This window comes from Thunnus albacares, chromosome 1, assembly GCF_914725855.1.
Source record: "Thunnus albacares chromosome 1, fThuAlb1.1, whole genome shotgun sequence".
Classification (NCBI taxonomy): domain Eukaryota; kingdom Metazoa; phylum Chordata; class Actinopteri; order Scombriformes; family Scombridae; genus Thunnus; species Thunnus albacares.
In genome coordinates, this window is record NC_058106.1 from 28,412,633 (window position 1) to 28,440,469 (window position 27,837).

Consider the following 27,837-nt stretch of genomic DNA (forward strand, 5'->3'; position numbering starts at 1 on the left):
AAGCCTTTTACAGAATATTAAATATTAAAAAGTAATATGGACAAACACCGTTCTTGTTGTTTTTTTTTATCAACTATCCTGAATTTGAGCTGCATCAAATTCTGAATTCTGAATGTGCAAATGTAATGTTCTATAAATTACAAAACACAATCTGATAGCAACATTGGAAAAAAAAACACTGCACCTTCTGAAAGGACCTATATTGGAAATAAAGCTTGAATCCAATTAAATCACATTTTCATGTTTGTTAAAACAGTCAATGAATGTAGAAAAAAATGCATTGTGATTGAACTCAAAAGTGTGGTATGATTTCTGTACATAAACTGTGTTACTTTTGAGATACTGATTTTGTACTTGATTTATTAATGATATACTGTGTACATAGTACAACTTGTAATAGACTTGACAGGGATGACATTTTCATTTTTAGTATTTGGGGTGTATTAAATGTATATGAATAGTTGTCTAAAAGACATTAAGTAAAATTGTGTACCATTATAACAAAAAAGTAGATGTAAATACACTTAATTACAACTTAATGGTGTCTCATAATAGCAAAGTACCATGAAGTTAAGTGTAGTTAAATGTAAAGTTGTACTTTGTATAACCTTTGTTGTTACTGCACAAAGTATAATATTTTAACATAAAAATATCACAGTTAAGGCACATTCATCATGAATCCATATGGAAGGATTCTTTGTATACTACAATTAAGTACAATTAAATATATATTTTTATATGTATTAAGAAAATTCACATTACAATAATGTCTGTGGGAGTCAAAATCCTCAACAAACTTTCACACATATACGTATACATTTAGCAGTTATGTACATGTTTGATAAGAGGCCATGAAGCACTTCACTTTCTATTCTTTCATTGCGGACGCCTTCACTCTGTTCTTTGGCAATAACGGTGGATTCAGAGTCCAGTATGAGCATCATCACTGTCGTCATAGGCTTTGTTAGACACTCCATTAATTTCTGCCTCATAGGGATTTCCCATGCCTGTATTTACAGGCTTCCTGCAAAAGCACAATAAACACAGAACATGTCTCACAGTTATGAAAGTAATTGGTAGTGTACTGTACATGTAAGTGTCTAGAAACAGGTCTCAGTCTCGAGACCAAAACTTACTTCTTTCGCTCTCTGATACCAGAGACGACAAGGTAGACGCCCAGTAGCACCACCAATCCCATGACCACCCCAAATACCACCAGCCACACCTGCACCGGCTGCTCCACAGGAGGTGACAGTGTTGCTGGGATACCCTCAAACTCCAGCGTGTCGTCATCCAATTGGAAGGCATCATTGATTCGGCCTCGAGATAATCTGGGATTAATATCAAAATGGGTTTATTATTGCACACATCTATTGAAAATGTCTATGGAAAGGTCAAACAGAGTTGATTATATTAGGCAGGAAGAAATTTAACATGAATCATCATGTTAGAAGAAATATAAAGGCATGCTAGCAGCTCTGTGAGGCTGTAGGCACAGCAGTGCTTTGAGCTGCTAACATGCTAATAATGACTATGCTAACATGATGATGTTTAACAGGTGAAATTCTCAGTCATCCAGGTCATGGTGTATAGACTAAGAACTCACTTGTGGATGAGATATGAAATGTCTTCAAGAATCTAAAGCAAGTCCAGTTGCCCTTCAGTTAACCCTTCTGGGTATAATATTTACTTTGTTCTCCGTCTTAGTTTAGTGTGTTAGCGTGCTAACATTTGCTAATTAGCATTAAAAACACAAAGTACAGCTGAGGCTGATGAGTGTGACACCAATTTTGCAGGTATTTGGTCATAAACCAAAGTATTAGACAAATAAACCTGATGATGACGCTAGATGAAAATTTGAGGGATCAACAAAGTTATTACAATACATCTGCAGGAGAGACATGCATGTCAAATGGTGATCATGGTGGTGCTAGCACTGTCTAGGAACAATGAATGTCTGTACAAAAGTTTGTGCCAATCCATCCAGTAGATGCTGAGATATTTCACTTGATAAATTAAAACTTGGAAACCTGATGGTGGCGCTAAAGGAAAAGTCAGGGGGATTTATTCTTTTGGGACCAAAAACGTCTGAAAATTTTTTTAATGGCAAGTCATCTAATTGTTGTTGAGATCTAACCAACCAACCGACATTGCCTTCCCTACAACTAGCAAGACTAAAAATCACTTAAAATTAAATGAATTAGCGTGGCTATTACAGCTGCTGAGGATATCTGTGAAACATTCAGGCTAAATCAAAAAAGTGTTTTGAACATGTTTTGGAATATATTGCATATAATGTAATCAAAAAACATTTAAATGTTGAATCAAGTTCCTGCCTCACCGTATGGCAGCCTCCACATCTTCTTTGGGGATATATGCGGAGGGACTATTTGGGTTGGTAACCACGATGTAGAAGGAGACTCTGGGAGTCTCCTTATAGGCAAAGATGTTCTCTGATCTGCAGATGCAAACAGAGAAGTTCTCAAACAAATGCTGCACTAAAAGAAATCTAGAAATTTCCACATTTTAGTCCCATTGATACTGACGTGAAAGGAAGGGTCTCGTTCTTTTGGCTGTAGTACTGCCTCAAAGCGTACGCAATGTTGGTCTTGAACAGGTACAGCTCGTTGTTGTTCCAGGAATACTGAAAAACATTTTAGTTGATTAATATTTGCCATGATATCAAACAGATGACAGTTCACTTCAGAGCTGCAAAAGTCCTGTCATGTCATATATGAAATAGTAACCATTATAGTAACTCTTCTAAAGATGATTAATAATACTCACAGCTTTATCGCCCATGGCAGCCTTCAAACTTAGCCTCACTCTAATGCCATGCTTTGAATCTGTAAACAAATCAAATTGTTTACTCAGGTGAATAAATTACTATGGTCTGATCACACAAACAGCAATTTTTTCTCCAGAAGTTACATTTAACATTTGTCTTCTAGTTCAGTTTGTATACCTCTGGGGCAGCTTTTCAAATTTATCAAAAAGTGTTCAATTAACTGTGTTTGACATGGAACTAAACACTATATAAACACAATATGGCCGAATAAACGTTCTCAATCCTGATGAATCTGCTATACAGAAAATAAAGCAGAACAGATAGAAAGTAAAGGAATAGTTCAACATTTTGGGAAATAAGCATATTTGCTTTTTTTGCCAAGAGTAAAATGAGAAGATTGATCCCACTCTCGGGGTATTTATAATCTCATCTAGCTCTCAGCAAGAAAGCAAATATGCAAATTTCCCAAAAATGTTGATCTATTCCTTCAAGAAAATGTTGTATTATAAGAGGAAATAATCTTCAGTATGAGTATCTTTTGTACTCACATGGATCTATTGTTGTTTTCCAGCCAACAGTCCTGTTGTGTTTCTGGTTCTCTACCTTCAGCCAGTCATAAAGTTTTTGGAAATAGTCCAACAGGGGGCTGGCATCCATCTTGGCATGACCGGATATCGTATGCAAAGCCCTGGTCCAGGACTGGGACCTTCCCAGCTCTAACATATTCCTAACAGAAAACACAGATGGTGATGATTATGATAGTGTTAACAGTGATGATGATGAGGAGGATGAGGATGATGATATAGTACTGCTGCATTTATACATGCTGTGTTATGACATTATGTAATTTCTCAGAAAATGTATAGGCCTGTCACAGGGATATCCAAAAAGTGACAGACTACATGTGATTCTGATTCAAAAGGAAACAGGAAGTTGTGCATACCTCAACTTGGTGCCTGCTTCCTTCGAACCAGTAATGTCACAAGTAGACAAAGGTCCTGTATGACCAGCCGCATCACAAAGTGCTTTTTGGAACTGAAACTGGTAGATGGTTCTTGTGAAGTACCTGTATTCACCAACAGCAACAAACACAAACACACACAGGTGATGTAGCAGGAATGGATCCATCATTTTCAACAAATGTGACATGCTGGTTGAAAGATGTGAAGGAAAATGATCTAAAGTCATGCTTTTGAGGTTATAATAGACATTGTTTGGGCATAGACTGGTTTTGGATGCTTGCATGTACATGTGTAATGTTGAGCAAAAGAAACAAAATCAGTGATCAGCGAGATTCAGGTAGCTCCCTAGTGGAGCAGCTGCCAAGCTTTTGGTCACAATTAACTGTTGTGAGAATGATAGTCTGCCCTGTCATTTAAGAACAGTGTGTACCTCCACCAGTAAAGGCCATCGAGGTTATTTTAAAGGAATAGTCTTTGGGAAACACTCATTCACTATTTTTCCAAGAGTTAGATGAGAAGATGGGAGGAAACTAGCTTAGCTTAGCATCAAGACTTGAAGAAGGGGGAAACAGATAGCCTGGTTCCTCAAAAGATCAAAAATATATACACAAATAGTTGTAAAAATGATTATTTGTATTTTCTTGCCAAACAAGAGCCGGAGAGCAGTGATTACCCAGAGTCATGATGTCACAGTGCGGTTGCCAGGCAACCAACAGAAACTCTGCACAGAAGCACTGTGTGCATGGATGAACTGGTGTTCATTGTTCGCTACACTGTGTGTTCATCTATTTGGCTTACATACATAAAATACATAAATACATACAAGGGCGAAACAATCATGGGCTGATTTTTTTTTTTTTTTAATTTAAGTGAGAACATACAGAAAGTGTCAAAAGGTATCCTGTTGTCTATCCCTGTCTTTCCATGCTAAAATATTCCTGGATCTATATCATAAAATGGTGACTTGTTCCTTAACCCACAGCCTCTGAGGTGCAGCTGTGTGAGCTGAATGTTACCTGATGAAAGAGTAGTCTCCAGATACATGGAACAGAGCAGGCGGGTCGCAGTAGGTCTCATCTCTTGGCACTGGCTCCACCACCCCTACCAGCTCTCTCCTGTCATGACATCAGAGAGTCAACACTGATGCAGGATTATGCTGTAACCACAGACGCGCAGTGATGCAGCCGCTGAGGTTACAGACCATGAAACTGCTCTTGTTTTTGCATGTCATGATGAATGTTCCTGTTTTGCTCTGCAAGACTTGCAGCAACAGCAAACATAGCAGCTAAGATTAACAATGGGAGGCTAGTACATGCATTAGAGGAAGTCAGGAGGAAATAAAGGTCAGAGACAGGTCAGAAGGGTGACATCTTGATTTAGGGAGCTGGCCAACCAATTAGAGAACTGAGAAAATGTCATGATGTTATTTGTGGAGCATGTCTGTAAAGAAGAAGAAGTATGAGACGCTCATTTGTAGGTATATAAACCAACTGTGAATATTATGGGACGAGCCTTTTTCTCTGTAACCCTGTTAGTGTGTTGCACTGTGAAACGCTCTCTCTTGTACAAGAAAATGAATTCGACTTAAACTTTGATACTTCGGATCCAGTCTCCATTATTTAAGAAATTAACAGATTTTCACACTATGTGAGTTAAGTGAATAAACTGCTGATGTAAATGTCTGCTTACTTCATCTCCCACCAGCGTTCCATCCATTTATCCTCGGTGATGTTCCCTGCAAAGACCTGCCACCTCCATTCCTCCAGCATGTAGGTGAACGGCAGTGTGGCCACAATGGTGAGTGCCTGCTTCAGCAGGAAGTTTATCTCTGCGTCTGCAAAGGAAGACAAACAGTTTACAGTATAAAGCAATAAGATATTTAGGAGGCTGTCTGTGCGGTCTGAACATTTTAGAAATTAATTTATGTATCCTGTCTAGAAACAATATTTAAACACACTTTTTTACATTTATGATCATATTGGAAGAAAGATGGTGTTCTTGTGAAGTTAAAAGTGTTTAGGTATTTGATAAGCTATTTATAACATATATTTATGATACCTGTTTCAGACTCTGTAAGTAAATGACAGTATGTATAATAGTTAATAGATCTGGTTTTGCTGAAGTAAACAGGTGAATACGGCTGTGATGTTGCCCAGAGGATGCTGAGGCTATATTGATCCTGTATGCCATGCAAACCCAGAGACACCATACCTTCTCTAATTCGTGTAGATTTTCATGCATTTACCACTTCATCTTGTATCTCCAGTTTTAGGTATGTCATGTGTTTATATCAGGTTAATAATTGCATTGCCCTATTATGAATTCTACAAAAGATTAGACCCATAAAACTTTTTCAAGAGCCACTGAAAAATGTCAACAAAGCTCTGTCATGCTGCTATAAAACAAGGCTGGGTTACTCAAAAGTTAAATTGACTTTTTTGGCCACTTGGCGGCAGTTGAAACAAGCTGTAAACACAACACTGATACGTTATCTAAGTTGATATGGCAAATTTGCAAACGATTGCACATTTACACATCCAGCAGACACAGAGCAACGTAAGCATTCATTTGGTGTCATGTTTTTAGCAAAATCCAACATTAACTCTCCTTTTAGCTGTTTTGCTCTCCACCAACTCCTGAGAGAAATATCTGCTAAATGCTACACTTTGTTCACCAGTTAGTCATTAACTTTGTCTGTCTGTTGTTTGGTGGTGAGAAGGTGGTGTACAAGGGGTTTATCAGAGGTTTTTCACTAAAAACAACTGCCTACTGCATGAGAGTAAACCAAAAACAGTAAAGTTGCAGGTCGTTTATGACTGCAGTCAGGTGACATACGTGTTATCAGTTGATCCATTGTTAATATAAAAATGTTCATTGTCGCAGCTTTAATGTTTTGCAGAACCACTATTTCTCTGGTTTTATAACTTTCACGGTTATATACATCAGCAGTACCTTTATCATAAACAAAGTCAGCAGGCAGGAGTTGCAGTTGCTGCAGGTGTTTGGGTGTCGCAGCAGAGAGGGACATGATTTCTCCGACAGCCTCGTGGAAACCCTCGTTGGCTCCGTCCCTCAGGAGGTAGGACAGGTTGCGGTAAGCCATCTGATACTGGTTGTGACCCATCTCGTGGTGCGCCGTCAGGAAGTCATCCATGTTGACTTTGGTGCACATTTTGATCCTGAAGATATCACAGAAGTGTGGATGTCAGCAGTTACATATTATGTGATTCAAGCATGGCATGATACGATATCAGATATACTGTACCAATAAATCAGCCAGTACAACAAACACGTTTCTGATGAGTCAGATATAACATTCACTGAAGCCCAAGTTCAATAAAATTAATTAAGTGCTTATCTAAAGAGACATGAGAAGTAACACTGTGTTTTTTGTTGAGTAATCTGAAACTTGAGGAGCCATAAACTCTGACATTTATAACATATTTGGATAAACTATGTTTCTATAGACACTAAAACCTCCACATGAGTCCGTACTTAGATAACTTTGGATTAATATATTAACTTCTATGGATTAATATTTGACAGCATAAAGACTTTCTTATCTTTATCAGCAAGAAAGAATGACTCAGAGATTAATCAACATCATTGTTCCATCAAGTTCACATTTATGGCTCCAATGTACTGATCTACAGTAAGATAACTGTTCTCCAATCATGGCACAAAAAATCAACAAGAATGTCTGTGTGATATATCATCTTGCAAAGTAATATGTTTTAAAAGTTGCTTGTGAATCTGAAATTGTTTTGGTATTCACTGGCAATCACTGGTATGATTAGTATGAGTTCTTGTTTCTGCATTTGTGAATATGTGCATGTCTGTGGGTTTATTCTACCTAAAGTCCTTTCTGTTTCCCAAGTCCCAGGCTGTGGGATGACAGACCACCTTGCGTCCATCCTCAGGCTTCACGAACATTGAGTCATTCCAGAAGTTATCAAACATCTTATACAGGCCCACAGACATGAAGAACTTCTCTGCTTCTTCGAAAAGCTGAATCTCCTTCCAACCCTAAAATTCAAGTTGACATTTGGTACTCAATTTTAATTCCAACAGAGGATTTCAAAAGTGTATTTCTTTACTGGTATAACCTCTTACAAGAACATCACTGCATGCTCTGTGTTGCCTTATTTCCTCTTTTCTTTTTGCTTCATTTAAAATGTTTAATGTGTAAACAGGATAAATAAAAGATCAACTCTATGGTACTGTACCTTATCCACCATAGCTTTGCTGACATCAATATCCGGCTTGTCTGGGTAGGGGATTGACAGAGGGTACAGGTTGTTCCAGAATCTTCCCCACATGTCACCTGATCAATAAACACAAAAGTTAAAATACTTTTCACTCTGAACTCCATCGAGCTGTTAATCTCACAGGATACATTAACTCAGGTGTGTATAGTTACAATCCTTTCAAATCATAATAGGGGGCAGAATTGTCTTTTATATATATATATATATATATATATATAAACAAACCAATGTATAGCTTCAAAATAGAAATGTAAAACATATTTTAGATGCTGTCACTCAGTTGTGTCAAACATTTTTGAGTGCTTTTTAATCCTGTTTAATCTGAGTGTAAACAAACAGTATTGTTGAGACCTGGACAACAGAGGGAGCCATACAACAGCTCTGGACTGGGCCTTAAAACTTGCATGAACTCTCAAATCTTACTGATCTGAAGCATTAAGCTACATCATATATTAACTTGACTTGTCTTAAATGCACTGTAATGTAGCCTATTTTTTCAACTTTTACATTATTTCTATTCTACAGATGATAATCGGAGAGGACAGCAAGCTCAGAATTTCATTGTACAGTGCAGCGTCTTCTCACTATATGACAGTAAAGCTTTGAATCTACTGAACTGATTATACAGAAGCTCATGCTGCTGTTGATTATGTGATGATTGCTCCTTTACTATGAAAAAATTCAGCCCCAAACTCGAGCGAAGTCTCCCAAACCATTAGCAAGACAAAAAAAGACTCACATGTGGAACAGTGATAGGAGCAGGGTTAAAGTTTGCAATTTGATCTGTGCAAAATCTTCAGTGAACATACCCAGCAGGTGGGCTGGCAGAGGTCCTTCTGAATCAATATGTCCTCCGTAGACCTCCATAAGCCTCGCCCTCACGTAGGCGTGCAGCTCCTTGTATAAGGGCAGGATCTGTGAAAAACAATAAATTACTGTAATTACTTCATACAATCAAACAAACAAATCCGCTCATTTTCACTCCAAGAAGCATGAAACATACATATCACAGAGCCAAATCCACTGACATGAACGGATATTTCACGTACCTGTTTGTATATCGAACGGACATCTTGCATCAACTCATCTCTGGTGTACTTGAACCGAGCATCATTTTCAATGGTCTCATAGTTATATCTCCAGTAAGCTCCATAGTCTTCAAAACCTGTAAATGTGTGTGTCAGAGAGGAAAACTTCAAGAGAAATAGTTTAGGAAAACTACATCTACCAGAGTACATTGTGGCTTATGTATGAAACATTAAATATCCTCATAATAAATGGTACTCTAAAACATTGTTATAACAAGTGGCCTGTTTCCTTTGAGGTGTATCACCGTTTAGTTGGGCAGCTTCATTCTTCAGAACCACGTAGTCTTCGTACAGTGGCCTAATTCTCTTCCCCACCTCTCTCCTCCAGCCTTCCCACACATGCAGACGCTCAAAGTAGTCTTTGCTGTAGGCCATTACATGTTCCAGTCCTGTAAACGGAGGCACACGCAAGTCAGTGGCCAGGTACAAATCTCAAATAAATGCTTGTCTTGGTAATCAAATTTGCAAAAAATCTTCTGGTAGAAAGTTTGCTATAAAACAGTAGTTTAGAAGATAGATGTGCTGCCTTAAGAATGAGCAGAAAAATGTCTCCTGTGACTGATATGTTATATATTACACTATTAGACTGTTAATACTGATGTATGGCTGTGGTGAAACTATTTTATATACACACAATCAAATCTGAGGGGTTGTGAGATGATAATTGGGGTTAGAAAGAAGAAAAAACAAGTTCTGCTACAGAAATGTGCATTCACTATTTTTTGCTTTTTTGTGAAGTATTGGATACCTTTACCTCTTTGGGCCTTGAACAGTTATTAAAACTGAATCATCTGAGAAGTTTTGAGAGGAAATCACTGTTTTATCTTTGGTGGAACATCTGACAAATTACAGGCATCTGGACTACTTTTTTGTAAAGGGTCATAAGCCAAAAAGATTTCAACTTTAATAATTAATTGTATTTTATTTTATTTAAGCCTATTACATAGTTATTTTATATACAATCTTAATCTAAATAGCTGTCAAATAAATTTAGTGGAGTAAAAAGTAGAATATTTCCGTCTAAAATTTAGTGGAGTCAAAGTATAAAGTGGCATAAAATGGAAACACTAAAGTAAGTACCTCAAAATTGTCCTTAAAGAAATCCCTCTAGTTACTTTCCACAACATGATACTGTCTTTAAACTTTTTTTTGTCAGAGTTCAAAATCAAAGAGCATAAGTAATTGTTACAGTATCTTGGTAAAATCTGTTCAAAAATGTAACAAAGCTGCGTCTCTTTCTCTGTGACTGTTAATTATAAACTCCTTATCTGATTGGTTGACAGTAGCAGGCAGTCACATTGCCATAACTGGTCCTTATTATCAGAGTGTACCTGGCTCCAAAGTCTGGCAGTTAAGGGAGTCATCCTTTAGGCACACGGTCGCTGTGCTGTAGATTGTATTCATCTCACTCATGATCTTGTTCAGCTATAAGCAGATTTTAAAAACACATGGATAAAATGTTTAGGTTAATGTGAATTGCTAATAAACCATACTGGTACACTGTAAAAAATGGCTGTGAAATCCACAGTAATTTACTGTGCGGAAACACAGTAAATGTTTTCACAATACAGTACTGTGTATGAGGCCTAAAAACACAGTAATCAAGATGTTACTGTAGAAATCACAGTAGTGAACACACTACTGTAGAAAATCACAGTAACTATTATAGTACTGTAGAAAATTACAGTAACCATTATGTTACTGTAGAAAATCACAGTAACCTTTATGTTACTGTAGAAAATCACAGTAACTATTACAGTACTGTAGAAAATCACCGTAACCATTATGTTACTGTAGAAAATCACAGTAACTATTATAGTACTGTAGAAAATCACAGTAACCATTATGTTACTGTAGAAAATCACAGTAACCATTATGTTACTTAGAAAATCACAGTAATACTGTAGTATCAATATTACTGTGACTTTCTACAGTAATTTACTGTGTTTCTGCAGTTAATTACTGTGATTTTTTTTACAGTAAGTTACTTGTCAATGGCTGCCAGTTAATTACTGTGAATTTCACAGTAAGTTTTTTAAAGTGTAGAATTAACTTTAAAAGCAGCCATGAAGCACAAAGGAACAGTTCAGAGGCAGAAACTTGTGTCTCTGCAGCTTTTATGAACACAAAAAGAACATATTTTAGGACACATCTAAACATAAATTTAACAGAATGATATCTAACAGCAGCTGTCTTACATATGCAGCTTTTTCCGCAGATAGGGCACCAGAGCCTTTGTCTTGTAGGGAGATGAGCTGTAATTTGATTTGATGATCCTTGATCTTGTCAATGGGGAATTTCTGAGACTCCTCTGATGTCTTGGTATAGAACTTGCTCCAAATTTCCCCCTGTTCTGCCTGGATAAAAATAAAAACAGACACATGAATTCATGTAAATCAGTAACTTTGTGAACAGTGGTCTATCTACAGAAGCTGCATGATCTGGCAACATTAGAGAGGTCCCCAAATGCTTACCATTTTGTCTGAGTTCTCCTTTGTGATATTGGTATTGTAGGCCCATGTTGCCAGCGAGCTCTGGTACACAAGCCTGGTGGCATCCTCATCGAACTGCTGAAGGAACTTCCTCGCCTCGGTCTCCACGTCTGACTGAGCAGAAACAGCGCAGGCCAGAGCCAGCAACACTACTAGATAACTAGAAGACATCTTGCTGCTACAGATCCATCCACAAACAAACACACACTGAGGAGGGAGGACACTGTACTCTCTTATAAAGTTTCAATAACCTTCTGTGCTGCCTTGGCCTTTGGACAGAGCCATAATTGAGGGTGTATCTGAGTTTCCATTTACAGATAGGATGTTTCAGCACGCACACTTCACATAGGAAGGAGTTTGTGTTATACTTTGATAGGTTATCAGTCACAAAAACAGACACATAATCTCTTTTGAAAAGTGTACAGTTAGTTATATGGTCTGTATATGTGTGTGAGTGTGTAGTGAGTGAATAAGGTCTTTTGATAAGCCTTCAGTCTTGAGCATCCCTGCTGCCAGCACAATAGCCCATAAATCAAAATCATTTGGCATTAAATTACTAAAACCCTGCTATTATGAACAAGAAAACATGATGATATATGTGTATATCTATGCATAAAGTACAATGAATGTCTGTCTGCATAAGTGAATCAAGTGCAGTGTCAGCTTACATACAAAAAACAAAAAAACATAGCTGGTGAGCAAAAAAAAGGCAGGAGAAATTGTTTTTATTGACTGAGCATTTTGAATTTAAGGAAACAGAAGATCTTACATAAAATCTGAGCACCAGATAGTTTCTTCCGCATGCCAGAAAAGCGGAAAAATAAAAATGTATTTGCTCATGGCAGGTACGGGACTCTGTGATTTCACTATTATATTTTCTCCAAATGTCATTTCTTAAACAAGTGTGATATTTGAGGAGAAAAATATCAAAGGTACAGGAGACAATAGAATTAGATAACCTCCTTATCTGGTTGCAGTGCATTTCCCATCACCAGGTAAACTGCAAGTCATGCAATATGAGGCCCTAAATGCTGATAAGAAATCAGCCAAGGGCAAGGTATTATTGAAATTTATTACCAGCACCAAAAGAATATCTAATAATGTCTTTATGCTTCAAGTCAATGAATAATCTACTAAAATCCTTCAACACAGAAATGAATCAGAATAAAAACAGCCCAAAAAGTCTCTCAATGCTCATCAGTGCTCAGATGAAGGCTTGCTTTGGGATTTTATTACTCTATTTACTTATTTGTGCTTTTGCAGTGCCACTATAGTAACTGATAATGTTTCTAGCAGGGCAGCAGTAAGTGGGACTGCACCTGTTTTACATCCTAATTCTTGGACCGTTAACTTGTTACAACAGTGCTCTCCTGTGGAGATAGTTGGTACTATCATGCTCTTTAAAGGATATGTTCACACTTTTTCAACTCTGTCTTAAAAACATATATACATGTTCCCTTTGTAAATTAAAACATTTTTGGTTTCTGTAATTGTCCATCTTGTCCATACTGAAATCTGTTTCTAATGTGATGCCAATATAAGAGGGGAGGGAACAAAATCCACAGTCATCATTCTGTGTAAAAATATATTTTAAAGTTCAGCCAATGTGAGGCTCCAGCAGTCTGAGATAGGATCTTCCAAAGTTCAAGTCTTTTAAGGATGAAATTCCTGCTTTGTGTTACTATCCTTCCACTGCAGCTCAGCAAGAAAACATAGTTTGTAGAAACACAAAGAGTGAATTTCATACAAAAAAGACTGTAAATTTGGAAGATAGCCATTTGATATTTGTAACTAAAACTGATAAAGTCTCATAGAACAAGGACCGTATAATTTGTCCCCCAACTCTTACACTGGAAAGAAATGTCTTTGCAGCCATTATGAATAAGAGGAATAATCATTAGACACCAAAAACACTTTTATTGTACAGTACCAGTCAAAGGTTTGGACACACTTCCAATGGGAAATATATTTACTGTACATGTAAGCATGCTAATATTCTTTCTTTTTGACTTTTTTACTTAGCAATATCCATACAACATATACAAATACATGTGTACAAAAGGAACAATCAGACCAGAACCAGAACAGTTCACATACTATGTAATTCAATACAATGTTATTTTAACTAACATTATCTTCTGTAGAATATAATAATATTCTAATATTATTATGTTAGACTAAAGTCTCTGACAGGTCAATCTTTTCAACACACAATTCTTTTTTTTTTTTTTTTTTTTGAAGTTTAACCTAGTTTTGTTAGAAATATGATAATGAAGATGATATTTCAACTATATCTTGTGATTACAACATATGCAAGCATATGGATTTTTAGTGATGCTAAAATAATGTAAAATTAATATGATAATTCTTCAGAGTTTTTTTTTTTTCCAATGTTTTAACTGGCAACAGCAGCAGTCACTGAGCTGTCATTTCCATGTAGAGACGTAACTGAACTCTCACACAGCCAGGACACTGAAGAAAATGTCCTCTGGCAACGCATAAATGGCCTCATTAGGTTTAAAATGTCTAATTCATAGAATTTAATGCAATGTCCACTTAACCCAATATTCACAATAAATTGGATAGAGTTTTAAAAAATATGGTTAAAGTTATAGGAAAATGTAAAGTCATGAAGAACTGTTCATTCCCATTACTGTTGCCTCTGTTTTGCTTGTTCTAAATCATCACTGTATGGTTTATTGTTTGCTGGGATGTACACAATAGATGGGATACATTTTACACTTTGTAGTATGTAGTTTGTATATTGTGCTCTTGGCAGCTCTGAGTGAGGCCCGTGATAGGTTACTGTCAATCTGCGGTGCCTCAAATTTGCTGCAACAGCAAGTTTACTGCAGACATGTCTATATACAGACTGAGCCTAGAGGCTATAGGCTAATCACTGTGAATGAAACAGACAACAGGCAGGCTTAGCATCCTGGAACATCGCATTCAGCAAAATCTGTTCACTGGACATTGTTCAACTACAGTATAGGCTCCTGCTGTAGGTTAACTCTGTAGGTTAACTTTTTCTGAGTATCTTCTGAGTTTAGAGTTCAGGAGTTTAGAGCCTCAGGGTTTATACTGTTTATACCGGTTTATACTTTAATGTGTTGCATTACATTTTACTTTTTGTGTCGCACTGCATACTAATCATCTACTAGGACATCTAAAACTGGGAAGGTGTGACGTTAAATTTAGTTTTTATGCTTATCACCCTTTGCAGATTAATCACACCTATCATCATAGAGCCATTGAGTTTACTGGTAAAAATCTATGAGTGGTGTGTGGTGACCATTTTTAAACATTTTGACCCAACATAGATTGAATGGGATATTAAACATCCATTTAAATAAATTTGTGGTTTGGAGTCAGTGTGTAGACGTTACTTAAGGTAACAAAATAAATAAATACATAAGAAATTTGTCTTTACATTATGTTGTTTTGTTGTGCTTTAAAACAAACTGAGTTGTTGTGTTGAAGAATCATCCACAGGATTATTTTACAGGAAGTCCATCAAAGTCTTTTTTTCAGAATTTTTAATTTTTCCATAAACAGAGAGCTTGACAGTCCGGCGACAGCCTTAGTGAGTTTTTTGAAAACACAGCAGTTGTATATATGGCATGCATATATCAAAAATATACCCTTTTTTTTGCTTACTTACCAAGAAAACATTACTTTGGACACAAAATAAGATCATAGACGACAATACGAGAAACACAAAGTATCACTTTGTTATTTTACAATGTTAAGTATGTTTTTGAGCTGTTGAAGAAGGTCTCCAATATTTAATTATCACTACCTGAAATTCTTTTGAAGTGGAGTTTGGCTCTCTGACCCCTATGAAATATACACAGATCAGCTTTTCTGTGCAGTAGTGAAGCCCCCTTAATCCACCATTCTCTGTATGTCATGTGCAAAGTGTTGATATTGAGAATTAATCTATATATCTTATGTATATATTATATTCTCCATGGTGTGACCTCAACACCTACATCAGGGTCAAATATCAAAGTCAGAACAAATGTTTATCCTGTGGTGTTATGCTCCTCTGTCAGGATGTCTTGACATGATGAAAAAACTTTGTGGCTGGAGGTTTACTTTGATGACCATTCCCTGTCAACAGACATCCACAGCTCCGTGTTTTACCTCAGTCTCCTCTCTCATCCTCTCAGGCTGCACACTGCTCAGGCCACAGAGCCAGGCTGCGTCAAAACCTGCAGAAATAACCAAAGTAAGACCGGAAAAGCAAGGACAGACTTAAAAATAAGAGCTTAAGGCGTGCAGACTGGGTCCTGGAGACATAGTAGTATAGTTTTGATTCAATATATAGCCTACTGTGTGTTGTTTCTGTATGTTTTATTGTGATTTATTGTATGTTTTTCTCCCTACGTCATTGTTTTTGATATGAGCCTATTTGACCGTGTTTCTTATTGTGAAAATGTTCAGCGGTGCTTCCTCTTGGTTCAGGCAGCTTTGAACCCTGCACGGAGGCAACCCATGATCGCAGACTCAACACGCATCCTCACACCACTGACCTGGGCTTAGCTGTGTCCTGCATGTGTGTGCATGTGTGTGCGTGTGTGAGAGGGAGTGTGAGTGATCCCCAGAAACCAGCAGCAGGATGGAGGATCTCAAGGAGAATCTGGGAACTTTGGATTGACGCCCGGGGATAACGCGCGGTCGGCCTGAACCTTATCGGGTTTCTCGTGGATTTATATATTTGGATGTTGTCTGTTTCCCTCTTTCCCCTTTTTCTAGGCAGTGGGAATTTACGCTTGGCTTACAACTCTTATTTCTGGCGTGCAAAATGCCATTCGCCAAAAGGATTGTGGAGCCGCAGCTTCTGTGCAGGCACCAGATCCCCAACGATGAAGGTCTGCTTTTCGAGGACCTGTGTGCCATCAGTAACGTGGTTCTGTCCCGGACCTTGCGACAGCTGTCCGACCTGGCCCGGCACGCCTGCTCCTTATTTCAGGAGCTGGAAAACGACATCCTTAACACCAACCAGCGGGTCTGGGTCCTCCAGAACAAAATAGGCCAGATACAGCAGACTGCCAGTGCCCTAGACCCTAAAAAGGAGGCAGTGCGTAAGTAGACCACCACAAGTGTATACCCACCTACCCCCTTTCCCCCTCCACCCCCCAAAAAATCATCTCATAATTTACACCTGAGCAAAATGTGATTTTATTCATTCATATCTTACATGTGTGCGCTCATGCTTCGAAGGGCGCCCACCTCAAAATTATTTTTACCCCGCACGCACGCCCGCCGTAGACGCGGACGCGCTCTCATCCCCCCCTCCCACCCCCCTTCTATTGAAATGTGTCACACGGTTGCTTTTCCACATCTGACCATCCAAGTATCACCGTGAAGCATTTTCACAGCGCAGGGTGTGTTGACTGCTCTTTCATTTGGCGGTCCAGACTCGGATGTGTGTGTCCGTCGACGAGGTGGTGGTGGTGGTGGTGGAGGAGGGTGGGGGGTGGGGGGTCGGTGTGTGTTCGCAGGCAGCGCGGAGCGGAGCGGAGGGGCGTGTGTTGCCGCTGCATTGGCTCAGCATCGCAGTCTCGTTACTGCGGGTAGCGCACACCTGAAGCATCTTCGGCGGTGTTTTCGGGGCCACAAAAGGCCGCCTCGTTCATTCAAGGTGTGAATACATGAAGTTCAGGGTCGAGTATCTGTCAGCTGTAAGGGTTTTGAGATATGTGTGTGTATGTGTGTGTGTGTGTGTGTGTGTGTGTGTGTGTGTGTGTGTGTGTGTGTGTGTGTGTTGGGGTTTTCACAGGCGACTCCCCGTGCGCCAAACCCACCCTTTCCACATGCAGCGGCACCAACACAGCATCAATAATGAATCCAGATGTCCATGTCGCAGGGTAAATATGAACTGATCGTGACTAGATATTCAGGTAGCCTATCGCTGTAATTACAGTGCACGCGGCTGTGGACGGATCACATGAAAAAAAAAATTTTAAAAACCTGATTGGCATCAATGAAAGAGTAACAGCGCGCTCCGTACAGCAGCTACATATAATTTATGTCCTCTGCAGTCTCTTCAGTGAGGCTTTTGATGTTAGACGTCCGTTCAGTGATTTTATTTCAGTTCTGTGCGGTGGGATCCATCACTGCTGTAGGTTATCATAATCTGGGACAATCAAAGAGCATTTTGGGGCCTAAAGCTACTGTAGGATCATGAACTCCCTCTTTAGATTTAACCCCCCCCCCCCCAACCTCAACCACACATACACACACACACACCAAAGCATATGTGTCAGTGAGGCGGACCATGTCTTTATTACATAAAACTGTATTGCCTCTGTTTACACTTGTTTGCTGTGAATCTGGATGATTGAGGCTGTGATAACCAAGACTACAGTGTCCTCTTGGAATTCAATTGTGTGAGAAACATTGTTTGTCACTGCTTGTTGCTGCATATTTCGTACAACAGACAAGGGACAGGCATTTGAATTTCTATGCTGGAGCTCCTGCACAGTAACTTAGATAGAAACACACACACTGAACTAAACCCGTCAGCAACGCTAAACCTAACCAGTCTGTCTGTTACACCTGTTGTGCTCAGAAAACCCTGAAATATTGATTTGTTGACTGGATTGTGCTTCTACAGTACAGTATCCCCGAAGCCAGTCAAGGAATTCAGTAGCTACAAAGTAAGTATCACTTGTTCATGCATTTTCCTCGATGGAGCCCTGTCTGTGAATCTCAAAACCAAGAATGTGAAAGTGAACTCAAGCAATCAATTAAGACGCCTTGCTGTCTGCATTTTTAAGTGAGCTCTTTACTCCAGACCACAGTGGGTCCCGACCACCTTAAACTAGATTCTGAGACGTACATTTTTTCCCTTTTAAAGTTTTTTTGAGGGGTGTTTTTCCTTATTTGAAGTATGAGTCTAATGATGGAGGATGTTGTAAAAAACCCCTACATCAAATATGTGCTTTGTGATATTGTCTATATAATTAAAAAATGACTTGATACTCAAAATTGGTCTATTTTTCAGACTTTTCTCTAATTTATATTTTTTTTGTTGTGAAATGCTTTAGTTTTACCTTTTCAGGCCTATTAAATGTATTCAAATTAAACAATCTCAGAGTGGAAACATTACTTTTCAATTGAACTGCTCACAATTTATAGACATTAAACCTATGAAAGGGGATCATAAGAAGACACTGCCTTATATTAAAAGATAAGATATAATGATGGTGATATTATAATTTTTCTTAGTGCCAACAAATCTCATGGAAAAACCAAAACCAAGCCAGATATATCTTATTCCTCCATGCCATAGACTTCCATTGTTGACCAGAAACTGCTAAAAACTCGTCAACAGGCCATGCAGTTGAACTGGGCAACATGTTCCTTCATTACAATAAACACAGGCAGTGTAGTTTATATTTAGTCAATTCCACATACACCATCCTGTTGCCCAAAAATACTCACCAGGGCGCCAAATGTGTGTTAATCTGCAGCTGAAAGAAGTCCCTAAATGCACTATGAACTCCAGTTTGAGTAGTGTTTGTTAAAATCTACAGTGCCCAGGTGTTTTAGGAAATTATTTACCCTTTCAAACTTGTTTTTAAAGATTTACATTATCAGTAGGAATAAATTAGTTTGGGCCTGTATGCCTTGGACGGGGTAGGGAAGTTACATAAACTGATGCATTATTGGTGGAGTCAAAGTGGTTTTAGTCTTTTCATTGGCTTTGATGTCAATAACAAAAATATACAATATTATAAAATTACACAAAATGAGAAAATGCTCTTCTGATTGTGTGTCTGGGACTTCAATTGAGTTGCAAGGAGAGTTTGAGTCATCTGTAGGTCAATACTCATACTTGGATGCCCACCAAAGTTTTGTTATTTTTATTCAGCTTTCAAAAGAGCTGTTATCTTTCCCTCTTGCCCTCAAATGGCAGCAATAACCCTGAGGAACTAAATATCTGTGTACACACACACAGATTCAATGTCAGTGACAACAGTTTCCTCACTTCACTGTGGAGTGTATCACGATTTAAGGCAGTCAATATGGTGCTAACTTGGATTGATCCTGGACATGGCAGTAGGCAGTGTTCAGATGGCGTTCAGACAGTAACTGTCACATTCAATGTGTTGGGTTGGACATTTCTCAAAACTTGTTGAAGCAGTCTGTACTAGTAGTGGTCTGTTAGCACTACCAGTCAGTGGTGTCTCTCCATTAGAGCTTGACTTTAGTGAGGCACTTCACTGATTGTACACATGAAGATCGGTCTACTCGTCTTGGAGCATATTAATTAGTGGTGCAACGGATCGCAGTTGATCCATGATCTGTACGTATCACCCCCCATGGTTCGGCGCGCATGTGAACCGTGGATTAATTGCAAAATTTAATGTGTCATTTAAGACAAATAAACAAACTGCTGTAAGTACCAGTCATAGACGGACAGTGCGTCACTAACAAGGATTTTGAAGAGCAACGACCAAACCAGCATTTGACGGGTCCACAGTGATATCTGCAGGTATGTTTACACGCTGTGTAAACTGAGCTGCTAATTAGCTATGTAGCTGCTAACTGCTGTTAGCGGTGCACTTTTCCCCAGTGAATGTTTGTTTGGTGGCTCATTCAACAAGCTAAACTGCAGGACAAGACGTGTGTTCATGTTTTGTAAGTTATCAAGTTTTGATGATGTGGACACAGGCTGTTGTTTCATTCACTACCATGTTTAAAAGAAGAAGGTATCAGGCGTCATATTGCAATTTAATTTAACAATTGAGCATTGAATATTTTATATATTTTAAGATTTTATTTAAACATTGGACATCTTGAATATTGTTTTCATTTAAAACCATGGGCAAAAGTTCCTTGCTGTAAGTGTTTAACAGAATATATGGAAAGCAAAGTTTTATTTGTTATCGCCCCCCCCCCCCCTCCGAAAAGTGATCCGATCCGTGACTCAAATCCATGATACGATCCGAACTGTGAGTTTTGTGATCCATTGATTCATTGTACCCCTAGTATTAATTGGCCTCAGAAAACAGTTGTAATGTCTTCTGTGGCGCCCTAGGGAGCTTTTTAAAGTCTGAGAAAATCTGAAGTTATCTAAGATTGAGCTTGAGACTCCAACTGTGTTGCAAACTGGGGTAGTGCAGTTTGAAAGACAAAGGCATGTACCAGTCAGGGATGGTTTAATGATGAAAAGAAGCTATGGAGTTGCATTATGGGAAGTGAAGGATCCAGCATTTTTGGAGCTTGATCCTCCAAAGAGCCTCCAAGACTAAAAGTCTGGATATGTCTTCCTCTGCTGTTTCAATTTGATTTGGACCATTTTTAAAAAGTCTGTATAGAGTCCCCCAACTTTATGGAAGTTCAATCATAAATCATTGGAGTTCCTGTTTACCTGTACTCTGTCAAAAAGTCCACGACAATCAATTTTTAGCTTGTTTGATCTTTAATTCACTCTGCCCTGTTGTTCCATTATTTTGTACTTGAGTATTATTTCTGATCTGGAAATTGAATACATGGTATGTTTTCTGTTTTGAATTACACAAACGCAGATACAAATGCCACCCTAAAGCAAAAAACTAAACAAAAATGAAGCATAAGTAGCTGATCCCAGACATCTTGATGAAGAGCTCTTGGTCATATGAGCCACTGACAGAAGTTTTCCAATGTAATATTTCAGAAAGAAGATTATTTAATTTAATTTCTTAATTATTAAGACTTGACACACCAAGATGGATTCAAAGAACTAGCACTAGTCAGTCACTTTTCTCGATTTGCTTCATATCAATAGATACAGTAAAATGGCAACCATATTCACAAAGCATGCATGGATCAGAAACAGGTTTATTGCCCAGTAGGTTTGCACATACAAGGGATTTGCCTTGATGTTGTGGTGCATTACAATCAAAAAATAGAGGGTAAGAGAAAATACAACTACCACATAAGACAGGTGATGATAAATAATATAAATACGATTTTACAAGACATACAATAATGGTGGGCAAGATGTATCAAAAACATGAGTTGAAATAGACAACAGTGCCCACCAAGAGTTATCAACCACCTCTGCAGCTCTGTGCAGCTTTTTAGCTTCTTTTAGCTCATTGTTTCAATTGCACTATCCACTCATTGACTGTATGTTTCAGTCTTGCTGCTCTAATCAACCCCGTTTCCATCAGCAGCAGCAAAGAGCTCTGTTACACCTTTCAGTCACACCTCACGCAACCTGCCCAGCACCAAACTGAAGACAAAGTTGTTGGTGAAGAGCGAAACATGTAACAGCTCCTAAAAGTGCCGTATAAATTCAGTAAATTTGTTTTGTGTGCACCCTTCAAACAGTGGTCCAAACTTTCACCCTTATTTCTTATCTTTGTATCATGTAAGTGGCACAATTACAGTTTCAAAAAGCCCTTCAGTTATTCAGATGGAACCTGAGGCATATTTTGGCCTCACATCAATCAAGCAAATTTACCACTGGACTGTATTTACAGTTTATTCATCCCAACAGCCAATATACGGACTACACAGACATTAGTCAGCAACTTCGTGAGGACAGGACTTCTGAGATGCTGCAGTCACTGGGCCCGGCTATTGTTGGTCAGCTCTAAAAAGCTAGCTGCTAATTAAATCACAGGTACTTGTTTGCTATTTCAACAGTACACAAGATACAGTATGTATTTATGACAGCTTTAGCATTTTGGAAGCCACCTTTTATGGAGCTAGGCTAGCTTTTTCTACCTGACTCAATTGTTTGTTCTGAGCTGAACTAATTCTGCTTTCATGTCATATTGTACAGATAGTAGTAGAAAAACCTGTTCACATCAACCCCCTAGATGTTGTTTAAAGTTTCTAACAGTTATGCTATTTACTATTTAATTGGAAAAAAGAATTACAGTATGGAAGTATCAATAATTTGGTGGCAAAATGGCTGCAAATATTTAAAATTGAGACAATGCAACTAATTAAAAAGAAGCTAAACATGTAGTTTCACTTCACACACTACAAAAATGTAATACAATTTTAAAAATGGCACATTTAGGCATATTTTTCCTCATTTCTGGTGTGACGACAAGGCAACAATGGGAGTAATCGACTTGGAATATTGAGTGAATGCTCCTAAGTCAGAATTAGAGTATTTAGAGTTGTTATTTATTATTATTATATCATTATATTCTGCTGCGTGAATTAAGCTACAATTAATAACTCGAGTATAAAACTACTGACATTCAGTGTAGGGTGACAGGTTTGGGATCTAGGAGCAGAAAACCACAGTATCACTGACTGTCCAGGCACTGACCACACACATAAGGTGGAAGGAATTTTGATATATTGGTCTCTAGCAAATATATTGTACTGCTCTGGTAACACTGGTTTCTTCCTGGTAAGCCATTAAAGCAAATTTGACTTTGAATCTGAATTTGAGAGAGTATGGCCTGTGGCGGCAGGGGACTGCTCTATCTCACTAGTCTGCATAGTAAAAGTAGAGAGAGGGATGCCTGCTTTAACCTTTCAGCAGAGGTTAAAGCAATCATAGCTTTTTACTTGTTATTTTTTGTGGTACAGCTAGCAACAACTCAGGAGCACACAACATCATGTTGTTGAAACTGTTTCTTATGGGCAAAATGAGATTAGAGAAGGATAGAGAGACGGAGAGTACAGTGTGTGAGCCTCAGTGGTCTGGAGGTAAATGGATTTTTTTTTTGTCTCTCACTTGCAAACACACACACACAAACTGTCCTACTGTAGAAGAAACAGACATATTTACCAACTTCATATTGTGCTACTGGTCAGCAGCCTTAATCTGTTCAGTGTGTTTCTGTGTGTGGTTCAGGGATCTGATTTCAACCACACAAGGCAAGTTAGGATGCGCTCTGTCCAGGCACATCTTGTCTGTCTCACACCTAACCACTGACACACACACACACGCAACACACACCATGAGCATCAATTCAGATGTTTTCAGAATCCAATATGTGAGAAGATTTATGTGCTCTTGTGTCTTTCTTCAGGCCTTCTTCAATGGCCCTCTGTCTTTGCATATCTGTGTCCATTCTCCTCCTCCTCCTCCTCTCCATCTATACCTCGTCCCTCACTGCCCTACTTTCCCCATCATCATCAGCATGGAGAGACTTCTGCCTCTTGACAGCATATTTAATGTTTAATGCACTTTGATTTCCACCCAGACACTTACAAGCCTGAGAGGAGAAGAGAGGAGAAGAGAGGAGAAGAGAGGAGCGGAGCGGAGAGGAGAGGAGAGGAGAGGAGAGGAGAGAGAGATAAGGGAGGGCCCTGTTGTGAGAATTGATGAAAAAATAAAAGAATGAAAAATGGTCAACAATATGAATAAAAATGGCAGTAGAAGAGATTAACCAGAATTTATATATAAAAAAACAACCTAAAGGTCTAATAAAGCCCCACCAGTGGCCCCTATAGGTTTGTGTTCTGGACCAAAGTGAACGCTAGCTTACTGGGAACACTGACTGGTGCGTACCTGGGCTACTTTAGCTAAATTGTGCTAACAGGGCATATATCGTAATCAACTAACATTAATCTCACCAAAATATTGCGCCAATAATCCGACTCACTGTGAGTCCCAGAGCTTGGGGGAAAACAGGTTGGCCAACTGTCAATCCCAGCTGTCAATCAACGTCCACACGGCAGACATCAAAGCTACTACAAGTCTTCAAATCTTAATAATGGAGCAATAACTTCCAAAATGACCACCAGCACACTTATTAGAGGACCCGAATTTAGAGAATGACAGAATGATGAATTGTTGAAAATAATGATTGACTTAGTATTTCTAGAGAGAAGGTGACACTATTTTGAATGAGAGCCAATTGGAGCCAGGGATGTTTTGGGGCCAGCATCTAGAGGCCGTCGGTGGCATTGACCGTTAAGGGACTTTAGCATCAGCCTCAGCCTCAAGCCACGGTAGTCGCCTCTCGGTTTTTCGCCCTACAAGTTTCTGATTCAAGAGATTATTCAGACTGAATACAACATGAAGCAAGTTGAAAAAAGGCTCAGTTATCTTGTCCTCCCCTAACACTCATTTGGCAAAGGCATTGCCGCTGAAAGCCCTCACACTGAATGAAACAACGCAAACACAACAACCAAAACCTGCCCTGCAGGTATCTACAGCGGGGCTCATGTTCACCTCTTGCATCAAGTATAAATCCACATCAACTACGAAGAAAACATCCTGAGCATCACACAAATTCAAGTATTTATCTCTCAGTTTTCATAATCAGCACCACTAGGCCAAATCTACACTTAAAAGGAGACCATTCATTCATGTGGGCAGTCAGCCAATCAGAGCCACAGGAAGACACTAATCCGTGTGTGCAGTGGGTGAGCATCTTTAATTGAAATGCATGGGCCACTTTATTTAATGTTTGATACATACACAGGAGTATCTGAATGAAAATGGCTCATCCTCTGATGAGTCTGAACGTGATTATCTGATTTAATTAATTTATTATATTAACACAGCATATGAGTTTTGATAATTTGTGTACAGAGAGAAATTTTAAGATCCCAGACTGACACTTCCATCATCAGTGTGAAGCCTGCAGGTCAAAATAAAGAAGGAAGTAGTGGAGAGACTCAAGAAAGGAAGGATTTAAAGATTATTTTAATTGCATTTTGAACAAGAATAGAGTTGGAGAAATCTCTCCTTCTATCTCTATCTTTCTTTCTCCTATACTGTGTATCTTTCTGCTGTGGTTATGTGTGTGTATGACAGCAAGAAGACGAGGAAGAAATACACACGAACGGCACAACTAAATCAAAGCATATGGTCAGCATATGTCGATTTGGGTTACCACACGGACATGTGGGCATGACATGTGGGGTGGTCATGAGAGAGGGATGTGATGGCATTGCGTGCGCAGCGATGTAAACTCACTGTCACACGCTGTTATTATATTTACACAAGACAACAGAGTAACATTGCCCAGCTGCAGCCCTGCTTGACTTACACATACAGTTTACTTTATTCAGCTCCTCAGAGTCTCCTATGGAGAGTAAAAATCATCACTGAACATTTTCTGTTTTCATGGCCCAATTACCTCTATGCTAATTTTGGCTGAAGTGATTCCACTGCCTCATATACAGAAACACACACACACACACACGGATAGAGTTGACATGCTTTCAGATCAGCCTTCTCATACCAGCAGGTGAACACTCACACATAGCCTCACACAAATATGAACACACTTGAAAATGCATGCATGCACGCACACACACACACACACACACACACACACACACAGAGGCATTACACACACACACAACCCCGCTGAACTCTGTGAGCCTCTTCTTTCAGTCTCTCATGTTATCATTTGAAATTCCGCTTTAAGTGCCCCTGTCTGTGTTGCTGTTGCAGCTTGCAATAAAACATGCATGCAGAACTTCTTGGTCTGTACTTCACAGCACTCGGCTGGATGGATGGCTGGCATGGAGACGATTCCTCGTCTGTGAAAGCTGGCCTCTGGCTCTTTCATTTTGTTGTAGTTCTAAGGCTGTGCAGTTATGACAAAAATAAACAAACTACCCCAAACTGATTATTTGGCTCATATCATCAAAGAGACAATACTGGTACTAGCAGAGACTAAACAGCACCTCTGTCCAATATATTTTGAGCAAATGGTTGCTGTCAGTGATAAGGTGTGTGGTCAAATACACTGACATATAAAACATATGTAGTAAAAGAAAACCTTGTGAAAAAATTGCAGCATGAGCGTAAGATGTAGGACTATGCATTGAGTACATTTTAAAGAGTTATATAGCTACAATAATGACTGTGGAAGAGAGAAATGTTTTCTCAAATATGCTGGCACTCTGATGTCATAAGAATAAGATATATTTGCATATTTGAATACAGAAGTGTCTGTAAACTTGTGTTTGTTCAGATAAAATGCCTGTAAGTGCTTATCTTCATTTTAAATCAGGGTTTACATGCAGATGTTGCCAGTCCTCCAGCATACATAGAATAAACCATGTTTAACTAAAACTCAGCATCTGTGACTTTCTGCACAGGAATTTTCTTCAACGAGTTATGTTCTTTTGTGTCGCACTTAAAGGGTCAGTTCACCCAAATATTAAAAAAATCATAATGTAGTGCCTGGTGCAAATTCAAACGGTGTGAATGGTTACTGTCTGTTTAATGGAGTACAGGGACTTTCAGGGGAACTGAAAACAAAACACTGCATACATGATTATTTGAGTAATAGCATAAAATGTGCTCATAATCTTGAGGCAGTTATGATAAATGGACTTTAAAATTACAGAACTAGGTTTGGTTAGTTACAGATATTTCTTATAAACAATAGAAACATGCTAAAAAAAATAGATGATGACAATCATGTTGCACTGCAGTTCTGTTTCCTAGTAAAACTTGATACTGTAGCTCAGAGTGTGTTGTTCCTGTGCTTTTTGTGTTAAGTATGTCTGTGTGCATATCCAACATGTCTGTCCCTGCATAAATGTCTCTTTGATGTGTGTGTGTGTGTGTGTGTGTGTGTGTGTGTGTGTGCACGTTTGTGTGTCATCCTCCAGTGACATGCTAAACTGAATTGTCCTGAACTGCTGTCATCTCTGTCTAGAGACCCCATCATCATCACCATTCCCCCAAAATCTTTGACAGATGTCTCGGGACCCAAAAAAAATGCACATACTCAGCGATCTCCCTGGGTCACTGTGTGTGTGTGTGTGTGTCTGTGTGTGTGTAAGTGTCATAAGTGGACATCTTTGTAATCTAGTGACTCCAGCATGTAGCACGATGTACAGTGCTGTAATTCCACAAGCACCAATGAGTAACTTTTCTCCTTGTGTTGTTTTACGTAAAAATAGACCTCAATAGTATCTGAGGTCAGCACGCCCAGTTCTGAGTATGAAGCATGTAAGCTGTCAGGAGGATATACGTAGATGTTGCTGGTTCTTTAGGAAATCTTACTTTAGCAGAGTTAATAGTCATTTGCATCAGGACAAGGTAGATTTTTTGAAAATTCTGGGATTGTTCTTTTAGTCCTTTCAGAGGATCATAATATCCTCCTCAAAACCATAAGACACCTCCTCCTGAACCCAGAAAAACATCGACTGGATGAGACGGTGAATTAGTCAGGATGGACATTATTTGAAATGTCCTGCATCAACTAATGTTTACTGTAATGATGTAAGCATCTATCAAAACCTAATGTGTGGCTTAAGTTTGACCAATACATGTTCTTGCAGTTTTAACAAAGA

General features: G+C 38.7%; 2 protein-coding genes across 3 annotated transcripts in view; one reads left to right on the plus strand and one right to left on the minus strand.

The window, feature by feature from the left end:
• Nucleotides 1-14: 14 nt before the first annotated feature.
• On the minus strand, nucleotides 15-11,801 carry ace2 (angiotensin I converting enzyme 2). Its single transcript, XM_044353113.1, has 18 exons — nucleotides 11,581-11,801; nucleotides 11,305-11,463; nucleotides 10,438-10,531; nucleotides 9,352-9,495; nucleotides 9,068-9,183; nucleotides 8,828-8,933; nucleotides 7,977-8,074; nucleotides 7,604-7,776; nucleotides 6,703-6,929; nucleotides 5,440-5,584; nucleotides 4,767-4,865; nucleotides 3,732-3,854; nucleotides 3,337-3,515; nucleotides 2,788-2,846; nucleotides 2,547-2,644; nucleotides 2,342-2,458; nucleotides 1,137-1,331; nucleotides 15-1,024 (listed from the first exon to the last, which is right to left on the minus strand). The coding sequence occupies exons 1-18, from the start codon at nucleotides 11,767-11,769 to the stop codon at nucleotides 922-924; spliced, it is 2,424 nt and encodes an 807-aa protein (XP_044209048.1). The 5' UTR covers nucleotides 11,770-11,801; the 3' UTR covers nucleotides 15-921.
• A 4,305-nt stretch (nucleotides 11,802-16,106) lies between these two features.
• nhsb (Nance-Horan syndrome b (congenital cataracts and dental anomalies)) overlaps nucleotides 16,107-27,837 on the plus strand; it is a 56,848-nt gene continuing 45,117 nt past the window's right edge. For both annotated transcript variants that reach the window (XM_044353089.1, XM_044353097.1), the window contains exon 1: nucleotides 16,107-16,685. In XM_044353089.1, coding sequence (XP_044209024.1) covers nucleotides 16,406-16,685 — 280 coding nt within the window. In that variant the 5' untranslated portion in view covers nucleotides 16,107-16,405. The remainder of the gene's footprint in view (nucleotides 16,686-27,837) is intronic.

Coding starts and splice junctions, on each gene's coding strand:
- ace2 (XM_044353113.1), bottom strand. CDS start 11,769: ATGTCTTCTAGTTATCTAGTAGTGTTGCTGGCTCTGGCCTGCGCTGTT. Junction 8,075..8,827: donor TCTGCCAGCCCACCTGCTGG/GTATGTTCACTG, acceptor TTTATTGATCAG/GTGACATGTGGGGAAGATTC. Junction 5,585..6,702: donor TGACTTTGTTTATGATAAAG/GTACTGCTGATG, acceptor CTTCCTTTGCAG/ACGCAGAGATAAACTTCCTG.